The sequence below is a fragment of the Sorex fumeus genome, unplaced genomic scaffold, assembly GCF_029834395.1.
Source record: "Sorex fumeus unplaced genomic scaffold, SorFum_2.1 ptg000039l, whole genome shotgun sequence".
Taxonomy (NCBI): domain Eukaryota; kingdom Metazoa; phylum Chordata; class Mammalia; order Eulipotyphla; family Soricidae; genus Sorex; species Sorex fumeus.
The window spans coordinates 3,024,385-3,044,190 of NW_026606096.1; the positions used below are offsets into that span (position 1 = coordinate 3,024,385).

The 19,806-nt window shown below is 42.7% G+C and overlaps 1 protein-coding gene across 2 annotated transcripts in view; it reads left to right on the top strand.

Annotated features, from left to right (window-relative positions):
• NUCKS1 (nuclear casein kinase and cyclin dependent kinase substrate 1) overlaps window positions 1–19,210 on the top strand; it is a 39,900-nt gene extending 20,690 nt beyond the window's left edge. The window contains exons 3-7 of one of the 2 annotated variants that reach the window (XM_056118895.1): window positions 988–1,093; window positions 8,364–8,419; window positions 11,863–12,015; window positions 14,104–14,250; window positions 16,247–19,210. In XM_056118895.1, coding sequence (XP_055974870.1) covers window positions 988–1,093; window positions 8,364–8,419; window positions 11,863–12,015; window positions 14,104–14,250; window positions 16,247–16,446 — 662 coding nt within the window. In that variant the 3' untranslated portion in view covers window positions 16,447–19,210. Of the gene's footprint in view, window positions 1–987; window positions 1,094–8,363; window positions 8,420–11,862; window positions 12,016–14,100; window positions 14,251–16,246 lie in introns of both variants that reach the window. The other variant, XM_056118894.1, reaches the window with a different exon arrangement.
• The last annotated feature ends 596 nt before the right edge of the window (window positions 19,211–19,806 follow it).

Below are 19,806 nucleotides of genomic sequence, written 5' to 3' on the forward strand. Positions count from 1 at the left end.
ACTCTCAAGCACTACCTGGTCTGAGCCATAAACAAAAACAGACATCATATCCATAAAAGGATATGATGTGGATTAAGGAAAGCTTCTTCAACAAATGATGAGGGGAAAACTAATCATCACATGCAAAAACCCGAACGAACCCCTTTTGTCCAAATCAAAATCATGTTTTGGGGCCTCTTTGCCCAGAGATCACTCCTGGGAGCGTATGTGGTGCCAGGGATCAAACCAAGTGGTTTGCCTCATGTAAGGCGAGGGCCTTGCCTGCTCTACTGTCTCTTTGTTCCCCAAAAATGATTTTTTTTTTTCAAAAATGAAAGATGGTTTGGGAAATGTTCCTCACTCGCTCTTTAAAGAGCATGAAAGAGGGGCTGGAGCAATAGCACAGCAGGTAAGGCGTTTGCCTTGCACGCGGCCAACCCAGGTTCGATTCCCAGCATCCCATATGGTCCCCTGAGCACCGCCAGGGGTAATTCCTGAGCACAGAGCTAGGAGTAACCCCTGTGCATTGCCAGGTGTGACCCAAAAAGAAAAAAATAAAATTAATAAATAAAGAGCATGAAAGAGTAGATTGGAAAAGAGACAGATGAGAAGCCACAGGCGCAAGGGTCAAGATCATGGTTAGGACTGACAGCTAAATATCCAAACCATAGAGTCAACAACACTGAAGTCATGAGACCCAAACTTTAGTAACTAAACTTTAAAAGATGCCTCTTGAGATGGTGGGCTGAGGAGGGGGTAGGAGGGGGAACCTGGGGACACTGGTGGAGGGAAGTTGATGCTGGTGGCCAGATCCATGATGAAACATTATGTCAAAAACCCAGCCATGAGTAACTTTATAAAATCACGGTGCTTTAATAAAACAAAGCTTGGAAATAAAAAAGAACATGAAAAGTATTTATTTCAGTGGTGATTTCTATACAATAGTAATTTCTACATGTAAAAATAATAATATAGTTTGTTGAATATTTTTTTAATTCATCTCTTTAGATGAAGATTATGGAAGAGATTCAGGCCCTCCAGCTAAGAAAATTCGATCATCTCCCCGAGAAGCTAAAAATAAGAGACGGTCTGGAAAGAATTCACAGGAAGACAGGTAAGAGCATTGTTGATTTGATCCTATTTATACTGTCACGACTCTGAAGTGAGGGTAGTTTCTGATCTCTAAATTGATAGTTTCCATTTGCTTCGGGAAGTGATTATTGTCCATTTGATATTATTTTACAGTAATGCTCCTGGATTGGTCACAAGACTTGCTTAAGGGGTCGGAGCGATAGTACAGCATAGGGTGTTTGCCTTGCATGTGGTCAACCCGCGTTCGGCAGACCCTCTCTGATCTCTGGCATCCCATATTCCTCTCCGAAGCACTGCCAGGAGCAATTCCTGAGTTCAGAGCCAAGAGTAACCCCTGAGCATCACTGGATGTGGCCCAAAAACAAAAATAATAAAAGATATTTTGAAGTCATCCTAGAGGTCTGAGGTGATCTCTGACAGCACCTTTGTTGCTACCTCAGACCTATGCAAAAGATTGTCCTTTAAGAGCAGTATTGATATTTTGGTTATAATGGCAGCAAAGAATAAGTATACTGTTACAAATCTCTGCAGAATAATAAAACAATTCAAGTTTATAAAATCTTCAGTTGTAAACACTACAGATTCTGTCTTATAATCAGTTCTTTTTAGTTTAAAAAATCTTTCATCTTTTGGGGTAGTTTCCCTTTCCCTTAGTTTTTGTAAATGAATTCAATTTTAGCTAAAATTGGTTTATGAAACCTGGATATTGTAGCTTTCTCTGATTCTTGCAGGTATACTCACTCTCGTTTTCTCTTTCTCTCTCCCCTCTCTTTCCCTCTCTCACCTTTCTCCCTCTCCCTCTCCTCTATTTCCTTTCCCTCCTCCCTCTCTCTCTCCCTCTCCTTTAAGACCTCCTTGATGATAATGGTAATAGCTACTATTTATGGTTATTACATGCTAGTCTCACAAATTTCATATACATGGTCATTTAATTCTCACAACATTTACTAAAGTTAGAAGTATTTTGTGATTTCTCCAAGGCTACCTAGCAAACAAATCCACAGGCTTTGAAACTGTGCCCTTTGGGTTTTTGACCATTGACCATTGGGTGGTTTTAAACCACTTCTAAACACTATTATGAACAGTTCAAAGAAATGAAATGATAATTTTCAAGAGTGCTTATATTTACCTTTGGAGCACTTCAGGAAAACATCAGGTGGTCACCTTTCTATTCTGAATTCACGGGATCCTACATTGTAGAAAATAACAATATTAAACACATTTTCCTAATACTTTCTGTTTGCTTATACTGTTAAACTAATATTTATCTGGAGAATTTCAAAAACTTGGTTTTGAAGAAAAATAAGAAAATTATACTATGAGGAGACATCCTCTATAGTTTCATAGTATATCTTTTTAATCAATTTCTTCCCCTTCTCCCTGCCCTTTTTGTTTTTTGAACTACTCCCTGTGGTGCTTAGGGGACCAGGGATAGAACCTGGGCCTCCTGCCTACAATACATTTGCTCCAACCATTTGAGCTGTTCAGCCCCTCTAATTCTGCTTATTTCTTTGATAGCAACTTGACTTACAATTACCTTTCTTTATGTTCCTTTATTATATTTCTAATAGGAATCAGCTACTTCTTGATCTTAACATCTCATCAGTGTAGTTAATACCTATTTTTTCAGCAGACATTTGATTTTAAGTGTGAGGAGTGATATAAATAAATACAGCTTTCGTTGCCATTTTGAATTAAGTATCTAGTATGTTCATTTCTCCAAATCAGTATTTTGTATTTTTATGTTGTCATCTTAAAAATTCAGCTTTCACTTGGTTTTGCTGTAATGGGACTCAAGGATTGTGTCCCCATAAACCCAGTACAGTAATAAAATAACTAGAGTGAATGATATAATTCTGTCGTTTGAAGACTTATTTTATATAGTTTGTTGTTTGAATGGAAACACCAAAGGAGATTTCCTAGACCTGCTCTTTGAGAAAGGAAAGCTATGAAAGCAAAAATTTGGGGAGGTTTTACTTGGAGATGCTCAGGGAATCCTCCTGTTAAAATACTGACTGGTGCTGGGAGAGTTACAGTTCCCATATGCAAAACATAAAACAAACAGACCAGCCCTTTGAGCCATCTCCCTGTCCTGAAAGCGACTTTGTACTGTTTTGGTTTGGGGCTACACCTGACAGTGCTCAGGGGTGATTTCTAGCTTTGTACTCAAGAATCACTCCTGGTGGCAATCTCAGAGGACCAAATGAGGTGTAGGCATTGAACCCAGGTTGGCAGCTTGCAAGACAAATGCCCTACCCACTATAATATCGTTTCAGTCCCCTGAAAGCAGTTTTTTTTGGGGGGAGGAGTTGGGGCCACACCCAGTGGTCTAAGGGATCACTCCTGGTTCTGCACTTAGGAATCACTTGTGGGGGACTTGAGGCTCATAGGGGTGCCAAGGATTGAACCAGCGTCGCCCTCAAGCAAGGCAAATGCCCTACTTGGCTGTACTATCACTCTGGTCCCCCCCCCCCCCAGGCAATTTTTATGTATGAATTTTTCCCGTTTTTGGTTAGAATTTCTCATGGAATCATAAAATTTCAGCACTAAAGAATGCAAAGTCATTAATGATTCAAATGGGAGACAAGAATCCAGATTCCCAGATTGAGATTTGAAGTGTATAAAACAAGTATCTATGGCTTAAAAGCTTGATCTGTAAACTGGGCCTGTAACTCAGTAGAGAGCACTTTACCGTGCCTGTGACACTGGAACTTTAAGTTAATACATTGAGCAGGAATTGTTTTATAAAACTTGCCATAGAACTTTGAAACTCTGTAACTATTTTACTCTGCGGTGTTTTTGAGGTGAAAAAATATTTTCTCCATGATAGAAAATGTACGGAACTGGAGATGGAGCCAGTAATAGTTTGGTACTACGTGTCTTACATGTGCATGGTGCCCTGGGTTCAGTCGCAAGCCGCAAACCTCTTCCCCTGAACCCCCTGCCACACATACATAATTTTTTTAATGGAGACAACACATTTTAGATTTTTGTGATAGCACAACGATAGGGCGTTTGCCTTGTGCGCAGCCATCCCTGCTGAGCCAGGTTTGATTCCTTCGCCCTTCTCGGAGAGCCCGGCAAGCTACCGAGAGTATCTCGCCCGCACGGCAGAACCTGGCAAGCTACCCATGAGGTATTTGATATGCCAAACACAGTAACGACAAGTCTCACGATGGAGATGTTACTGGGCCCCCTCGAGCAAATCGATGAACACTTTGTATGTTCACTTTGGAGTACAGCTTTGTATGTTTACGCCTGTTGATAAAGTGCTATATATAGCTGAACTCTGATTTCCTTTGGTTATGACACTGTACTCTAGAGATTTTTTTGCAGCTTTATTTGTTGCTGTCTATTTATTTGCCTATTTTACTGTATGATCATTGATATATTTTACTTTTGTTTTGTATTATTCAGTTGTGGTTTTTTGTTTTTTCTTTTTTTAATTTAGTCACCATGAAGTTACAAAGTTATTCATGATTGAGTTTTAGACACTCAGTGTTTCAGTATTGATTCACCAGTGTCCACTCACTTCTCTCCTCCTCCTCCATGATGTGTGTATCCCCCCATCCCCCATTTGCTTCCAACCCTGCTTATACAAGAGGCACTTGCTGGTTTTGCTCTGTGGTTGGCAGTACCGTTGCTGATAGGGTTTCCTACCTAACACTAACAATTCGACACCAAGTCCTACCCCAGTTGGAATCTTCCCTCCACCATAGTCATTGCCTCCTTCCTGTCCTGTCCTCTCTCCCCCTCACGTGGCATGTTACCTACCAAATACCAGTCCTCGCGATCTTTGTTTCCATTGTCATTGGGTATTTGTTACTCCACCGTTAGGTTTCTCTATATCCTGCATGTGAGAGAGGTCGTTCCATCGTCATGCTCTCTCTCTCTGACTAACTTCATTCAGTATGATACTCTCCAGGTTTCATAGCTTTGTCTTTCCTTATGGCCACGTAATATTCCACAGCCTTGTTTATACATCTTGGCTGTTGTGGGTAGTACTGCAAGGAACATAGGGGTGCAACTGTCTTTTCTCCATTTAGTATTTGGGCCTTTGGGATATATTCCAAGAACTGGGGTTCAATTTCTAGATTTTCAGAAATGTCCATAATGTTTTCTACAAGTCTAGGCTGTTATTAGTCAGCATTCCCACCAGCAATAATGGGAGTCTCTCTTTCTCCCCACACCTGTGCCAACACTGGTTGTTCTTGTTCTTTTTTATGTTTGTCAGTTCCTGTGAGATGATATCTCATTGTTGTTTTGATTTGCATCTCCCTGATAATTAGTGATGCACATTTTTTCATGTGCCTTTTGGCTGTTTATGTTTCTTCTTTGAGGAAGTTTCTTTTCATCTCTTCTCTTTTTTGGGGGGGAGGGGGGGTCATACCTGGCAATGCATGAGGGTTACTCCTGGCACTGCACTCGAATTACTCCTGTGGTGTTCAAGGGACCATATGGGATGCTGGAAATCGAACCCGGGTCGGCTGTGTGCAAGGCAAACACCCTACCCGCTGTACTATCGCTCCAGCTCCTCCATTTTTTTTTATGGGATTGGATTTTCTTTTTCTTGTAAAGTTCTACCAGTGCCTTATATCTTTTATATTAACCACTAATCAAATAAGCATTGGGTTAAATAATTTCACCCATTCAGTGGGTTGTCTGTTATCCAGCTCATTGTTTCCTTTTTTTTCTTTTTTCTTTATTTTTTTCTTTTAGGGTCACACCTGGCGATGCACAGGGGGGTTACTCCTGGCTTTGCACTCAGGAATTACTCCTGGAGGTGATTGGGGGACCATATGGGATACTGGGTATCGAACCCGGGTCTGCCATGTACAAGGCGAACGCCCTACCCCTTTTACTATTGCTCCAGTCTCTCATTGTTTCCTTTGAGGTGGAGAAACTTCTTTATTTTTTTTCATTTTTAATAATTTTATTTATTGAATCACCGTGAGAGCAGTTACAAAGCTTTTGGGTCTAAGTCTCGGTCATACAATGAAACACCCGTACCTTCACCAATGCCCATTCTCCACCACCAAAAACCCCAGTATTCCCCCCACCCCACACCCTCCCCCTACCTGTGGGGCAGATGATTTCCACATTACTCTCTCTCTCCTTTGATCACATTCATTCTTTCTACACCAGACCCACCATTATTATTTGAGATTTTACCCCAACACTCAGATCTGCTGAAAAGGCAACAATAGACAATTTGTGTTCTATTGCTGGTTATGAATAACATATGATGTTGCGTGGCTGCAGTACGGCCATGTAGTTTTGAAATTCCGAAATTTTAACACTTAAATCTGGAGGAATTTCTGCCAAAAGCCACTGGGTTTCGAGATCTGCTCCTGAGTCTCTGGGGTCATGGCCATTGAGCAGCTTGATGAGGAGCCAGAGAGGCCGTTCGTGGGCGATGATTTATGGTCTCGTTGGGGTGGGGAGGACAGGCCCGGCTCCATCCCATCCCATGAGGCCCAACAAGATTCATCACTGTGGGCCCAAGCCTGACTGTCCAGTGGCCTCTGGAGGATGACGGCCACTGAGCCGCCAGAAGGAAACAGGCGGAGGGACAGCACCCTTTCCCCCCTGGGGTGGCCCGGCAACAGTAACCTACTGTGAAAAGCCGCTGGGTTTCGAGATTTGTTTCTGAGTCTCTGGGATCAAGGCCGTTGAGCAGCTTGATGAGGAGCTAGAGAGGTCATTCGTGGGCGATAACTTGGGGGTCTCGTTGGGATGGGGAGGACAGGCCCGGCTCCCTCCCCACCCCCATCCCATGAGGCCCAACAAGTTTCGTCACTGCAGGCCCAAGCCTGACTGTCCAATGGCCTCTGGAGGATGACGGCCACCAAGCCACCAAGAGGGAGCAGGCAGAGGGACAACACCCTTTCCTCCCTGGGGTGGCCCGGCAACAGTAACGTACTGTGGGGTCCGGATGCATTTCTGCCAAAAGCCACTGGATTTTGAGATTTGTTTCTGAGTCTCTGGGATCCTGGCCGTTAAGCAGCTTGATCAGGAGCCAGAGAGGCCATTCGTGGGCAATGACTTGAGGTCTCGTTGGGGTGGGGAGGACAAGCCCGGCTCCACCCTCATCCCGTGAGGCCCTGTGTGTCTCGTCACGGGGGGCCCAAATCTGACTATCCAGTGGCCTCAAACGGATGGCGGCCACTGGGCCACCAGGGGGAGTAGGCCAAGGCACGAAACCTATTCCCACCTGGGTTGGCCCAGCACCGGTAGCCTACTGCAGAGACCAGACGCATTTCTACCTAAAGCCGCTGGGTTCCGAGATTCGTTTCTAAGTCTCTGGGATCATGGCCATTTTGCAGTTCAATCAGGAACCAGAGAGGCCATGCCTCCAATTATATAGCTGAGCCAGAGGTGGTTTGTGGGTGTGTTTCCCACATACCTAACTTTTGGCCGTTTACTTTCTTGGTAAACTTTGCCCCAAGTTTTTGGGGTCTGGCCAAAGGCACAGCAGCAATTTTGGGGTATCTGGAAGTCTGAAGGCGCCATGAGGCTGCTGATGCACTCGCCTCACAGGTACAGATTGACCTGCTGGCGGCACCAAACCCCCTGAAACTTCTTAATTTAATGTAGTCGCGTTTGTTTATCTTTGTTCCCACTTGCTTGGTGAGATGCCTTGGTTTTATTATCATGGGGAGATCTGCCTATGTTTTCCTCTGTATTCCTTATGGATTCGGGTGTGATATATTTTAGAATTTATTTTTAGTAGTAGTTTTATACCTGCATCTGACAACAAAAATTTTTTCCTATTGATCGTTTTTGTAAACCAGGCCTTATCCTGTAGCACAGTAGCACTGTCTTCTCGTTGTTCATCGATTTGCTCGAGCAGGCCCAGTAATATCTCCATTGTGAGACTTGTTGTTACTGTGTTTGGCATATTGAATACGTCATGGGTAGCTTGCTAGGCTTTGCCGTGCGGGTGAGATACTCTCAGTAGTTTGCCGGGCTCTCCGAGAGGGGGGAGGAATTGAACCCGGTTCGGCCTGGCCAGCCACACGCAAGGCCAACACCCTACCACTGTGCTATTTATAGGTGAGAAATTCTTATCCTTGCTTTTGGTCTTTGGTAGGAATGTTTTTCAAAGCAAGTTAAAATTATGCTTATTCACCAGTATCCTAGTAAAGTAGGGAAATAATGAGCATCTGTTTAAAACTTTGTGTATAAGGTATTGTTCAGTGTTGTTTCTCAATCAAATTCTGGAGATTGTGCCCACTTCATTTGACGCAAGATGTTTAAGCATTTTCCTTTTTCCCTTTTCCCCTTTACAGCGAGGATTCTGAAGAAAAAGATGTGAAGACCAAGAAAGATGATTCTCACTCAGCAGGTAGTAAGCTACTTTTAACCTGATAGGAGTAATTCTACTTATTGTATTGTATTTTTAAATTAATTTTTATTTTTTAGTGAAGTATACTGAGCGGCTCATCAGGACATGTGAGCCGAGCTGTATGTTGTACTGAGCCACATCTCTGGTCCTACATGGAATTTTTTTTTTTTCTTAAACAGGACCACTGCTGGCAATAGCTGTAGGTTCAGTGCTCTTCCCGGGACCATGCAGTGCTGGGGATTGAACTCAGGCCCTTGAACTTCCCATACACACTTGCCATCACTCTTTCGAGCCATCCCTGATTGGATATTTAAGTGTTCTTTAAGTTATGGCAGATACTCTTGTAAATACTGGCGTTATTACAATTGTGTTTCTATCTTCAAACAGCTTATAATTATTCTGAATTCTGGTGGCTATTATAGTTACTGTAACACCATTTTTTTTAATATGCTGTATATCACCACAGAATTTCTAATTCAGTGAGTCTAAGTGAGTTGTTACGGCATTTTGTTATTGCTGTTGTTCTTGTAACTTGGGAACCATCTAGCAAAGCTCAGGGCTTAGGGCTTACTCCAGGCTCTTTGTTCAGCAGAGTGCTCAGTAAACCATATGTGGTACTGGGAATCATCCATGTGCAAGGCCAGCACCTTAACTGCTGTACTCACTCTCTGGCCCCCACAGCTTCGTGTTTTAAAAGTGTTTATGCACCAAGCCATAGCCCATGTCCTTGATACTGCGTGGCTCACCAAGCATTGCCCCCACCTCATAAAAACAAATAAAATAAGACTATTTATAAATGAAGCTATTTACAGATTATTATCATCTGTAGTCAAGATTTAAGAACATTTTCATCAACAAGACATGTGAAACATATACTGATTGCTAGAGAGGTGTAAAAGGAGCATGAGCAGCTCAGGGATGAAAGGCAAAGGACAGGCCCACACCTATTAGCTGGAAAGTAGTCTTTTGGGTTTTCTGGGTTGGTGGGGGGGTGGGGCGCCCAACTAGTGGTATTCAGGGAATTCTCTCTGCTCTGTGCTCAGGAGTGGCTCCTGGTAGTGCTCAGGGAACCATGTGGTACCAGAGATTGAACCTGGGCCTCTTGCATGCAAAGCACGTGCTAGACCGTTGAGCTTTCTCTCTAGCCCCCGGAAGGTGGTCTTTAGAAACAGTAGCCACAAGTAGTCTAATTGTAAGAATTTTTTTGTTATTGTTGTTTTCCTTCTTGAGGCCTCCCAAGCAGCTCTTGGAAGCCCCAGGGCCCTTCTTGGCAATTCTTGGCCAAAAGACCAGTGATTCAGACCAAGGAGTCAAGTGTGCATGTGCTGCTCGGGTCATTTGGTGGCAGAGCCACCCTGCAGATCTCAGAGGCCTCCAGGGCTTCACCTAATGGTGTTTGGGGACCTCCAGAACTGCACGACTCAGGGATATGGTGCCAGATCAGCCAGGCTTACTACATGCAAGGCAGTCACCCCTGTATTCTCGCGAGTAAGTGTTTTTGTTGTTGGGGAGTCATACCAGTGGTACTCTGCAGGTCGCAGTGCGAAGAATTAAACCCAGGATAAGGTCTGTGTTCTACCACTTGAGTCATGTCCCCAACCCGTTTTGTAAGAATTTTCATTAAAAAAATTAAACTTTGTGGTCAAATAGAATAAACCCTGGTTATGTACTGTTAGTGTTTTTAAAAGTTTACTCTTCTAAGAGTTGAGGGACAGAGAGATAGTATAATGTATAAAGTGCTTGCCTTTAAAATATCTGGCCCAGGTTCGGTCCTGGTGCCACATACGGTCCCCTGAGCACAGAGCCAAGATTAAGTCCTGAGTACCACCAGGTGTGACTCTCCCTCTCCCGCTCAAAAAAAAAAAGTTTATTTTCTTTCATTTGGCCCACTTTAATTGTATTTATTTATTTATTTATTTGCTCTTTGGATGACACCTGGCAATGCATAGGGGTTACCCCTGGCTCTGCACTCAGGAATTACTCCTGGTGGTACTCAGGGAACCATATGGGATGCTAGGAATCGAACCCAGGTTGGGTTTGCTAAGCAAACACCCTACCCACTGTGCTGTCACTCCAGCCCCTAACCACTTGAGTTTTAACATCACTTATCTCTCTGGTTTTACCCTCTCAGGTCACCCTTTCACTTTTTGAATGTGTGAGTGCATACGTGTGTGTGTGTGTGTGTGTGTGTGTGTGTGTGTGTGTGTGTGTGTTGGGCATTGAGCCCAGCATCCTACAGTGCCAGATGCACAATCGCAATTAGTTTATTATTGAACTTTAGATTCTCTTTTGTATTATAGGACATTTTTATCATCACACATTAGGGCAATTTCTTTCTTGTGATGAGAGCTCCTTGTGTTATTTCCTCATTGGACTGCACCCTGAGGTGCTCGGGGACAGTTGCAGCGTGGTGCTCATGGGTCACTGCTAGAGTTGCTCAGAAGACCTTTTGTGTGCTCAGGATTGAATGTAGGGGTCCCATGTGCAAAGTGCTCTTTGAGTCAACTCCCTGGTCCAGTGATGAAAGCTTTAGAGGTCTCTAATTCAAATATTGAATACAGTATTATTATCAACTGTAGTCATCACGCTATACCTTATATTCCCATGACTAGTTTATACCTTTTGGGGAATTTGGGGTTGGGTTGGTTGTTTAGGACACACTCAAAGCTCACTCCTAGCTCTGTGCTCAGGGATCGCACCTGGTGATGTTCAGGTATATATGGTGCCAGGGATCAAGCCAGGGTCAGCCACATGCTAGGCAAGCGCCTTCAAACCCACTGTATAATTTCTTCAGCCCCTCATTTTGTGTCATTGTCACTGTCCTCCCGTTGTTCATCGATTTTCTCAGGTGGGCCCAGTAACGTCTCCATTGGAGATTTTTGTTCTTACTGTGTTTGGTATATCAGTACGTCACAGGTAGCTTGCCAGGCTTTGCCGTGCAGGCGAGATACTCTCGGTAGTTTGCCAGGCTCTCGGAGAGGGGCGGAGGAATCAAACTCAGGTCGGCCATGTTGGCTGCGTGCAAGGCAAACGCCCTACCTGCTGTGCTATCGCTCCAGCCCTCATTTTGTGTATATTTGGGGGGGGGTGGGGGGTGGAGTCACTATGAGATCCACAAGTACAGAGTTGCTCATGATTGGGTTTCAGTCATACAGTGTTCCAACACCTATATCATGAGGGGTTTTTTATAATTATCGATTTTATTTATTTTTTCTTTTAATTAAATCACAGTGAGGTACACCATTCCAAAGTTGTTCATGACTGGGTTTCAGTCATATTATTTCCAACACCCATCAGGGCAGTTTGTAAGGATAGATTTTACCCATTTTCAATGAAGTAAAGCTGCAGTTTATAGCTCATATTGGTTACTGTATTGGATTTTCTGGTCACCTATCAAATAAATGTAGTACTCTTTGATCATCGCGTCACAACTTATTTTACAGAGGACAGTGAAGATGAAAAAGAAGATCATAAAAATGTGCGCCAGCAACGACAGGCAGCCTCTAAAGCAGCGTCAAAACAGAGAGAGATGCTCATGGAAGACGTGGGCAGTGAAGAAGAACAAGAAGAGGAGGATGAGGCGCCATTCCAGGAGAGTACGTGAAGTCAGCAGATCACTCTGTGACTATTCTCTCCTGCTTGCTTCAGGCTTCTCGTGGATGCTAAATGTTCCGATCAGATTCTTTAATGATTAGAAGAGATGAAAACTTCACTATTTAAATAGCTACTTTATTTTGTGTTGGGGGCCACATCTGGCAGTGTTCAAGGGATCACTTTTGGCAGTGCTGGGGGGGTACAGATGTGGTATTGGGGATCAAACTTGGGTCAGCCACATGGCAAGGCAAGCGCACTACCCCCCATACTGTCACTCTGGTCCCTAAAAATCTACTTTAAAGATAAAAATTAGGGCCAGGATTGAGAACATACTTACCATGTAGAAGACCCCGACATAGGTCCCAGTAAATACATTCCTTGATACCTCCCCATTTCCCCCACACTCCCAGCATCCCTTGGTGGAGGAGCCCAGGTGAACCTGAGGACTCCACAGCCAGACTGGGTCATCATGGCCTTTCCCTACCTCAGTGCAGCTGGATGTGGTCCCTAAAGATCAGGAAAAAAGAGAAGATAGGACCGGAGGGAGGGAGCATATGCTCCATGCAGGAGACCTAGATTTGATTTCCAGCATGTCATGGTGCCCCCAGCTCTGATGGGAGGAACCCCTATGCACCCAGCAGGGATAGCCCCTGAGCATTACTGGTGTGATCTATTTCTTGAGCGGGCCCAGTGTGACCTAAACACCAAGTAAATAAATAAATAAGTAAACTTGAGCAAATATAGGCTAGTAGATTAGATAATGAAGTAGAGAGATGAGATATAGATAGATATTAAGAGGTTTAAATAGGTCCAGAGAGATAGGACAGCCGGGCCTTGCTTTCAGGTTCAACCCAGGTTTTAATCCTGGCACCACATATGGTCCCCTGAGCACAGCTAGGTGTGGCATCAAAACTAAAAATAAATAAGGACTATAGCAATAGTGCAGCACGTGGGGCACTTGCTTTGCACATGGTCCACCGGGGTTCAATCCCCAGTACCCCATATGATCCCCTGAGCCTGCCAGGAGTGATCCCTGAGCAGAAGTTCTTTTTGTTTCCTTATGTGACCCAAAAATAAAAGCCAAAGTAGATAAGCAAATGATTCAGTTACTCACCAGGGATGTGACTCAAAGATCAAAAGCAGATTGCAGGGGCTGGGGCAATATTGCACAGTGAGTAGGGCATTTGCATGCAGTTCGATTCCCAGCTTCCCATATGGTCCCCCAAGCACCTCCAGGAGTAATTCCTGAGTGCAGAGCTAGGAGTAACCCCTGAGCATTGCCGGATGTGAACCAAAAAGAAAAACAAAAGCAGATTGCATGCATGAGACCTAGATTCAAGCCCCAGCATCACAGATAAATATCTATAAATATTTTTATGATTATGATCTTCAATTATTGCAGTACTGACTAAACAATTGTTAGAATAGTTCATGGTATGTGTTTGATTAAGATTTATTAGCTTGGTAGAGAAGTATATGGGCCTCTACCTCCATTCCAAAAAATGTTAGTAACAGAATTTACCTTTTCACAAGTTAGATCAATTATATATGCTTGCTTTATATATAGTTTCATTTTTATTTATTCATAATTGAATCCCCAAGTCAGTTGCTTTTATCCATTCTTATCAATACTATATGGAAATGGTGGAACTACCTAGTGGTTTGATAGCTTCGTTTATTTTTTATTTTTTTGTATTTTTGGGCCAGACTCAGCAGTGCTTAGGACTTACTCCTAGTGGTGCTTAGTGCTAGGGATTGAACCCAGGGTCTGTGCATGCAAAGCAAGCCCCTTAACGGTGTACTCTGGCTCCATGGCTTTGATTTTTATGCAAATTATGTCTTAATGCAATATCTGTTTCTTCCCACTTTCGAACAAGTGGTATAACCTTAACATGCATGACAGTAAGCCCATTTTATAGGAGGTGTCAGTGGCAATGCCAACCAAGTTAGGCAAATAGCTGCAAATAAAGCCCAAGAGTATTTGCTTCCCAGTTGCCCTGTACCAGTCATTCTTAGTGCTCTTTCCCTTTGTTCACTTGGAAGGATATATACATTAAGTTGGACGTTGAAATTCTTCTTTCCCTCAGAAGATTCCGGCAGCGATGAAGATTTCCTCATGGAAGACGATGATGATAGTGACTATGGCAGTTCAAAAAAGAAAAACAAAAAGATGGTTAAAAAATCCAAACCTGAGAGAAAAGAAAAGAAAATGCCCAAACCCAGACTAAAGGCAACAGGTGAGCTCTACAGAAGTGAAATTTGGTTACTGCTTTGCACATGTCAAGACCAGCAATCTTTTTTGACAGAAATTCTTCATTAAGACTTGACAGTAGTCCCATATTTGCTAAGAGTAAAAGACTTAGGCAAGTACTCTGGCCTAAGATATGTTTCTGATTAGGGGTTCCAGTCCTCCCTAGTCTGGTGACTCAGCCCTGTCTCCCACCTGTAGCTTTGCCTAAGCAGGATTTGGAAATGACTGGTTTGTATCACGCATAGTGGTAGAAACACCTCTTCAGCATCTCCAGCAGTGCTGTTTGCAGCAGTGTTTCAGTTCTGTATTCTGACCCCTTGCACCAATTATTCTCTGGCTAACAGAACAAAACCACATTCTGATGCATAGATTTATTTTCTTTGAGCTTTGATTTGTGTTTGTGCCAGATGTTTAGATAGATAGATAGATAGATATTACTTTTTAAACTCTGGTGGATATTGCTGCTAATTTGGGACCAGAGAGTGCAATAGGTAGGTGTGCTTGCCCTGCATGTTGTTGGCCTGGGTTCAATATCCAGCACCATATACGGTCCCTTGAACACTGCCTAGAGGGTCACTGAGCACAGAGCCAGGAGGAAGCCCTGAGCAATGCCAAGTGTGGCCAAAAACCCAAACACTAGTGATTTGTAAACTTCACTTATTATACTTTGGAGCAGAACTACCAGAAATTCTGTCAAAAATCTACTCAGGGGCCAGGGAGATGGCTTAAGGAGTAGCAGTTCATGTGTGAGAAACCCTGGATTTGTTGCTGGCACCACAGGGTGTGAAAAAAAAAAAAAGTCTACTCAAGTAAATCTTACTCTTGTTTATTTATTTTTGGTTTGGGGGCCAACATCCAGTTGTGTTCCAGGGCTGCTCTAGTCCTGCGTGGAGTCGGAAGTCACTCCCTATGTGTGGGAGTGATCAAGCCTGGGCCTCCAGGGTGCAGAGCTTATATTCCATCCTCCAATTGTGGCTCTCTCCCCTTCTTTCTTGTTTAACTCATAAACTGTAGTTTCACATACAACTTAGGAGGGAGTGCATTTTCAGTAGTATCTTTGGTTTTTGGGTTATACCTGGCAGAGCTCAGGGGCTGCTCCCAGCTTGGTACTCGGGGAGCTCATGTGATGCTGGGATAGAACCACTGTGTTGTGTCTCCAGTCCTGTTTTTTTTTTTTAATGAGCACTAAGCAGCATTACTGTGAGCATAATATTGGTGAAAAGTGACCAGAGACCACTCTGTGATCGTTTTTATAACCAGTTTTTTAGAAATTGAAGTAGGTGTGTCTCAGGATATTTGCTGTTGTTATTACTCAGGGATAATATGCATGTTATTACACACTTTGGTTTTTAGTAGTTTGTAACAATTTTATTTTTATTCTTTTTTTTTTCTTCCTTTTGTAAGCATTGTGTATCACCATGCCTAAAAGTGCTCAGGACTATTCCTGGTCATCTCAGCTGTGACCCCTGGTGAAGCTCAGTGGCCCAGGCAATAATCTAGGATTGGCTGTCACTGTCACTGTCATTGTCACTGTCTTCCCGTTCATTGATTTTCTCAAGGGGGCCCAGTAACGTCTTCATCATGAGACTTTGTTGTTACTGTGTTTGGCATATTGAATACGTCGTGGGTAGCTTGCCAGGCTTTGCTGTGCAGGCAAGATACTCTCGGTAGCTTGCCGTGCTCTCCGAGAGGGGCGGAGGAATCAAACTCAGGTCAACCATGTTGGCTGCATGCAAGGCAAACGCCCTACCCTCTGTGCTATCGCTCCAGCCCAGAATTGGCTGTATACAAGGCAGTTTCCTTACTTCCTGTACCCCTGTACTACCTCTCAGGCCTCCCTATTGCTTTCTTTTGTATTTTATTAAAGACATTTTCTTTGAGGCCAGAGAAAGAGTAAGTCCAGAACACACCTGGGTGTAGCCCAAAATCAAAAAATGCATTTTTTTTCTTCTTTTTCCAAATTGATATTTTTCTTCTTTCAGTGACGCCAAGTCCAGTGAAAGGCAAAGGGAAGGTGGGTCGCCCCACAGCTTCCAAGGCATCAAAGGAAAAGACTCCTTCTCCCAAAGAAGAAGATGAGGAACCCGAGAGCCCCCCCGAAAAGAAAGCATCTGCAAGCCCACCACCTGAGAAATCTGGGGATGAAGGGTCTGAAGATGAAGCCCAGTCTGGGGAGGATTAAAATGTTGATGGTTTGGGGAGAGATTTTATTAAAAAAAAAAAAGAAAAAAAAAAGAAAAAAGGGGGGAGGGAGAAAACCTACTTAAGCTAGAACATGGCTTTGGCGGTGGCTTGACTCACGGGCTTTCAGTGCTTTTTTTCCTTTTGTTGAAAGTAACATTTTCTCTCTTTTTTAAGAAAACCATTGTATGTTTAATTTTCCTTTTTATCTACTAGTCTTCTCTTTGCCACGCCCCCTCCCCTCCCTTTCCCAATGAAAGCCATGTCAAATGAATCACTGGATCGATTGCTTCATCTTTGTATCTTTAATGGAAGGGGTACCACAGTTGTACTGCAAGAGATTGAGGTGAACACTACGGAAATTTTGCTTTTCACTAAATGGTAGTAAGTTGGAACAGTAATCAAAATATATAGAAGAGTTTTAGTTCCAAATGATTGCTTCTTCCTTGCCCTGGACTGAAACAAACAAAAAAGCAGTTCTCTAATAACAGGTTTATATATCAGTATACACAAAAATGGATGTCAAAGTTATGACTTTAACTTCACTGATGGGGCAGGGAGGAGATAAAGATGAATTCTGGATTGTTATCTCAAGAGTGTTCATAACTTCCATAGGAGGCAAAGCAGAGAATGGAGTTTCCTCATCTTGTTTTAGCACATGAGTTTTTAAAAAAGTTTCATCCCTTGCTATTTCAAAGAGACTCAGAGCCAGTGATCCTTTTATCCTGCTACAGTCCTGAAGGAACTTTTTTTTTTAAGACCCGCCAAAACAAATTACTCTTGATTTTTCATTTGGTTTTCTGATGAATGGTTCATGTTTTAAAATATCTATGTATTGTATCTATTCTGTTTCTTGGATAAAATTTTATCAAGAACCTCCCTCCACCCCCCAGATTTTAGAATTTAAATGGCAAGATTGATACATCACAGTGAATTTCTTCTCAAACTGACAATGTTTAGTTTTAAGAAAATAAAGTACTAGTTAATGTGAAACTCAATCACAAAGACTTGGGATTTTTCCTTTATGAAAACAGAATTGAAATTCTTTTATGCTTGTAGAGTGCATTTAGATCCCATGAACCAGGCTCTATTTTTATTTGAGAATAGAGTCTTCTCCTTTTTATTACCTCTCTTTCCGTTTGCATTTCTTGGCTCCCTGCTACCCCATCGGACACTACTGCAGCACCCCGCCGCAGCACCCCTCTTGTGCTGTAGGACGTGATTCCTCCTGGCTCTGTTCTTCTATCTGCCCGCAGTGAGCATATACTGTTCCCTTTACTCAGTGTATGTTTTTCTTTTCCCTGATGTTCCTGAAACTGCTCGTGTTGTTTTAAGTCAGGGGTTTTAGCAGTAGGACTAAAGCAGCCAGAAGGCTTGTGAACAATTAATGAAAGAATTTTACATGCCATCTGAAAGTAGTCAGGAGATGTATCTGAAGGGTTTATTCTCCTCTATATCCTGATACCAGAAATTAATAGGAGCAACTTTTAATAGGAGCCTTACTGTTACTGAAATTTAACTTCCTCTTCTCTTTAAATTTGCTTCCTCAGCAGTAGATTTTTTCAGACAATATGGCTTTATTGCAGTCGTTTAAATGTTATTTAAGAAATATTTTTACTAATTTCTAAGACACTTTAAGAAATAACCTTGTTTGGTAATTGAAAGAAAAAAAAAACTGCCCAGTGACTGTCATTTCACACAGTCTTCCTGTGTGTGCACAAGAGTGAATTGGGAGACTTAGTACTTAGCCAAAAGTGCAGAACTTGAACAAATGGCAATTGGATCTTTCGTGATCACTGAATTTCTAATGACCTTTGCAATGAGAGTATTGAAGAGTATTCTATTTGCTTTAGTGGGCTTGTTCAGGTAGCCAATTTTCACATGGTTTGTGCTCTTAGAGTAAAAGGCCTATCAGTATTTTTACCGTGGACTTCTACTTTTTAGGAATTTATAACTTTTTGAGTCTTACATTCCTAGTAACATTTGGGCTTTTCTTAGACTCTGCTTCATGAAGGTTGAGGGAAAGGGGCTTTTAAAATTTTACGCCTTGATATTACTGTATGTATGTCACACAGTCTAATGATTTGTACAAATCTCTGATTTATGCACATACTTTAGATCATGCCTTCTAGGTTATTTGTGTGCATTTGGTGGGCTTTTCATTTGGGATCTTTTTTTAAAAATTTTACTAATGGGTTGAAAAATGTATTACATACTCGTAGTAGACTGGACAAAAAAAAAAATCTATGTCCCCAAGGGAAGCTCTGAAGAACCTTTGTTTTCTCCACCTTTAACTGATGATTTGAAACACTTCAGTCTTCCCCTCAAGTTGAGCATGCTAACAGGAGGACAGCTGTGTGGTCACAACTGGACACAGGTGCTCAATAGCCTTGCTCTTGGATCAGGATGGGTTACAAGCCATAAGCTGCATGGATTGGCACTGGCACCGTCTCTGACTTGACTAAGCTCCCTCTTTGCCTCAGCTGTGCCCACGCACCAATGGCTGTTATATTCACTGTGTTAGTTCGCGTGCTCAGGAGGAGGGACATTACCCTTGAAGGTGCTTGTTTCTGTTATCTAAATTCTCTGTGACCTGAACTGCAGCAGCTATGCTGACACTACATTCAAGTTCGGAAGATACCTTTTTCCTAGATTTCATCACCCTAACATCTAGAAATGGGGAGATCACATTGATTAAATCTGTCTGTAACGTGCTGCTGCTTTAAGCCCTCCTCATCTCAGATTGAGATCAATGGTGTGGACCCAGAGAACACATTTTAACTTCAGGCATGATAGACTGTCTTGCTTTCCAAAACATCTCTTCCTAGTGAGTCCATGAGAGAGGATCAGTGATAGTGCCCTCCTTTATGGAGGTAACAAGTGGCAGATGTTTTAACCTGAAATATAAGTGGGTAATTTCCCACAAAGGATCTTGGATGCCTATTTTAACCCCCACCACTTAACTGGTCTGCTCTGGACTCAATCCTCAATTCAATACTATTCATGGTACTAGTTCAGACAGCATTTTCTCATAATTAAACAGATCAGGAGTGAAATTTGAGGCTCAAATCCAGTACAAGTTTTTGATACTAGTGGATATGGGCAATTAAATGGAACTTGAGTGGTTTTTTTTGGGGGAGGGGGGGCGGGAGGGCACGAGGCATGCCCGACAGTGCTTAGGGATACACCCAGTGTGGTGCTTAGGTGTCGCTCTTGGTGTGCTCAGGGGACGCTGCCGTATCAGATCTGAACCTCCAGCATGTCCATTCAAGGAACAAGTAAATTTGAGAGTACTAATGGGAGAAGGGAATAGTGCTTTTCTGTGAATAAACCAATTTAGGAGGTGCTTTGAAAGTATTGG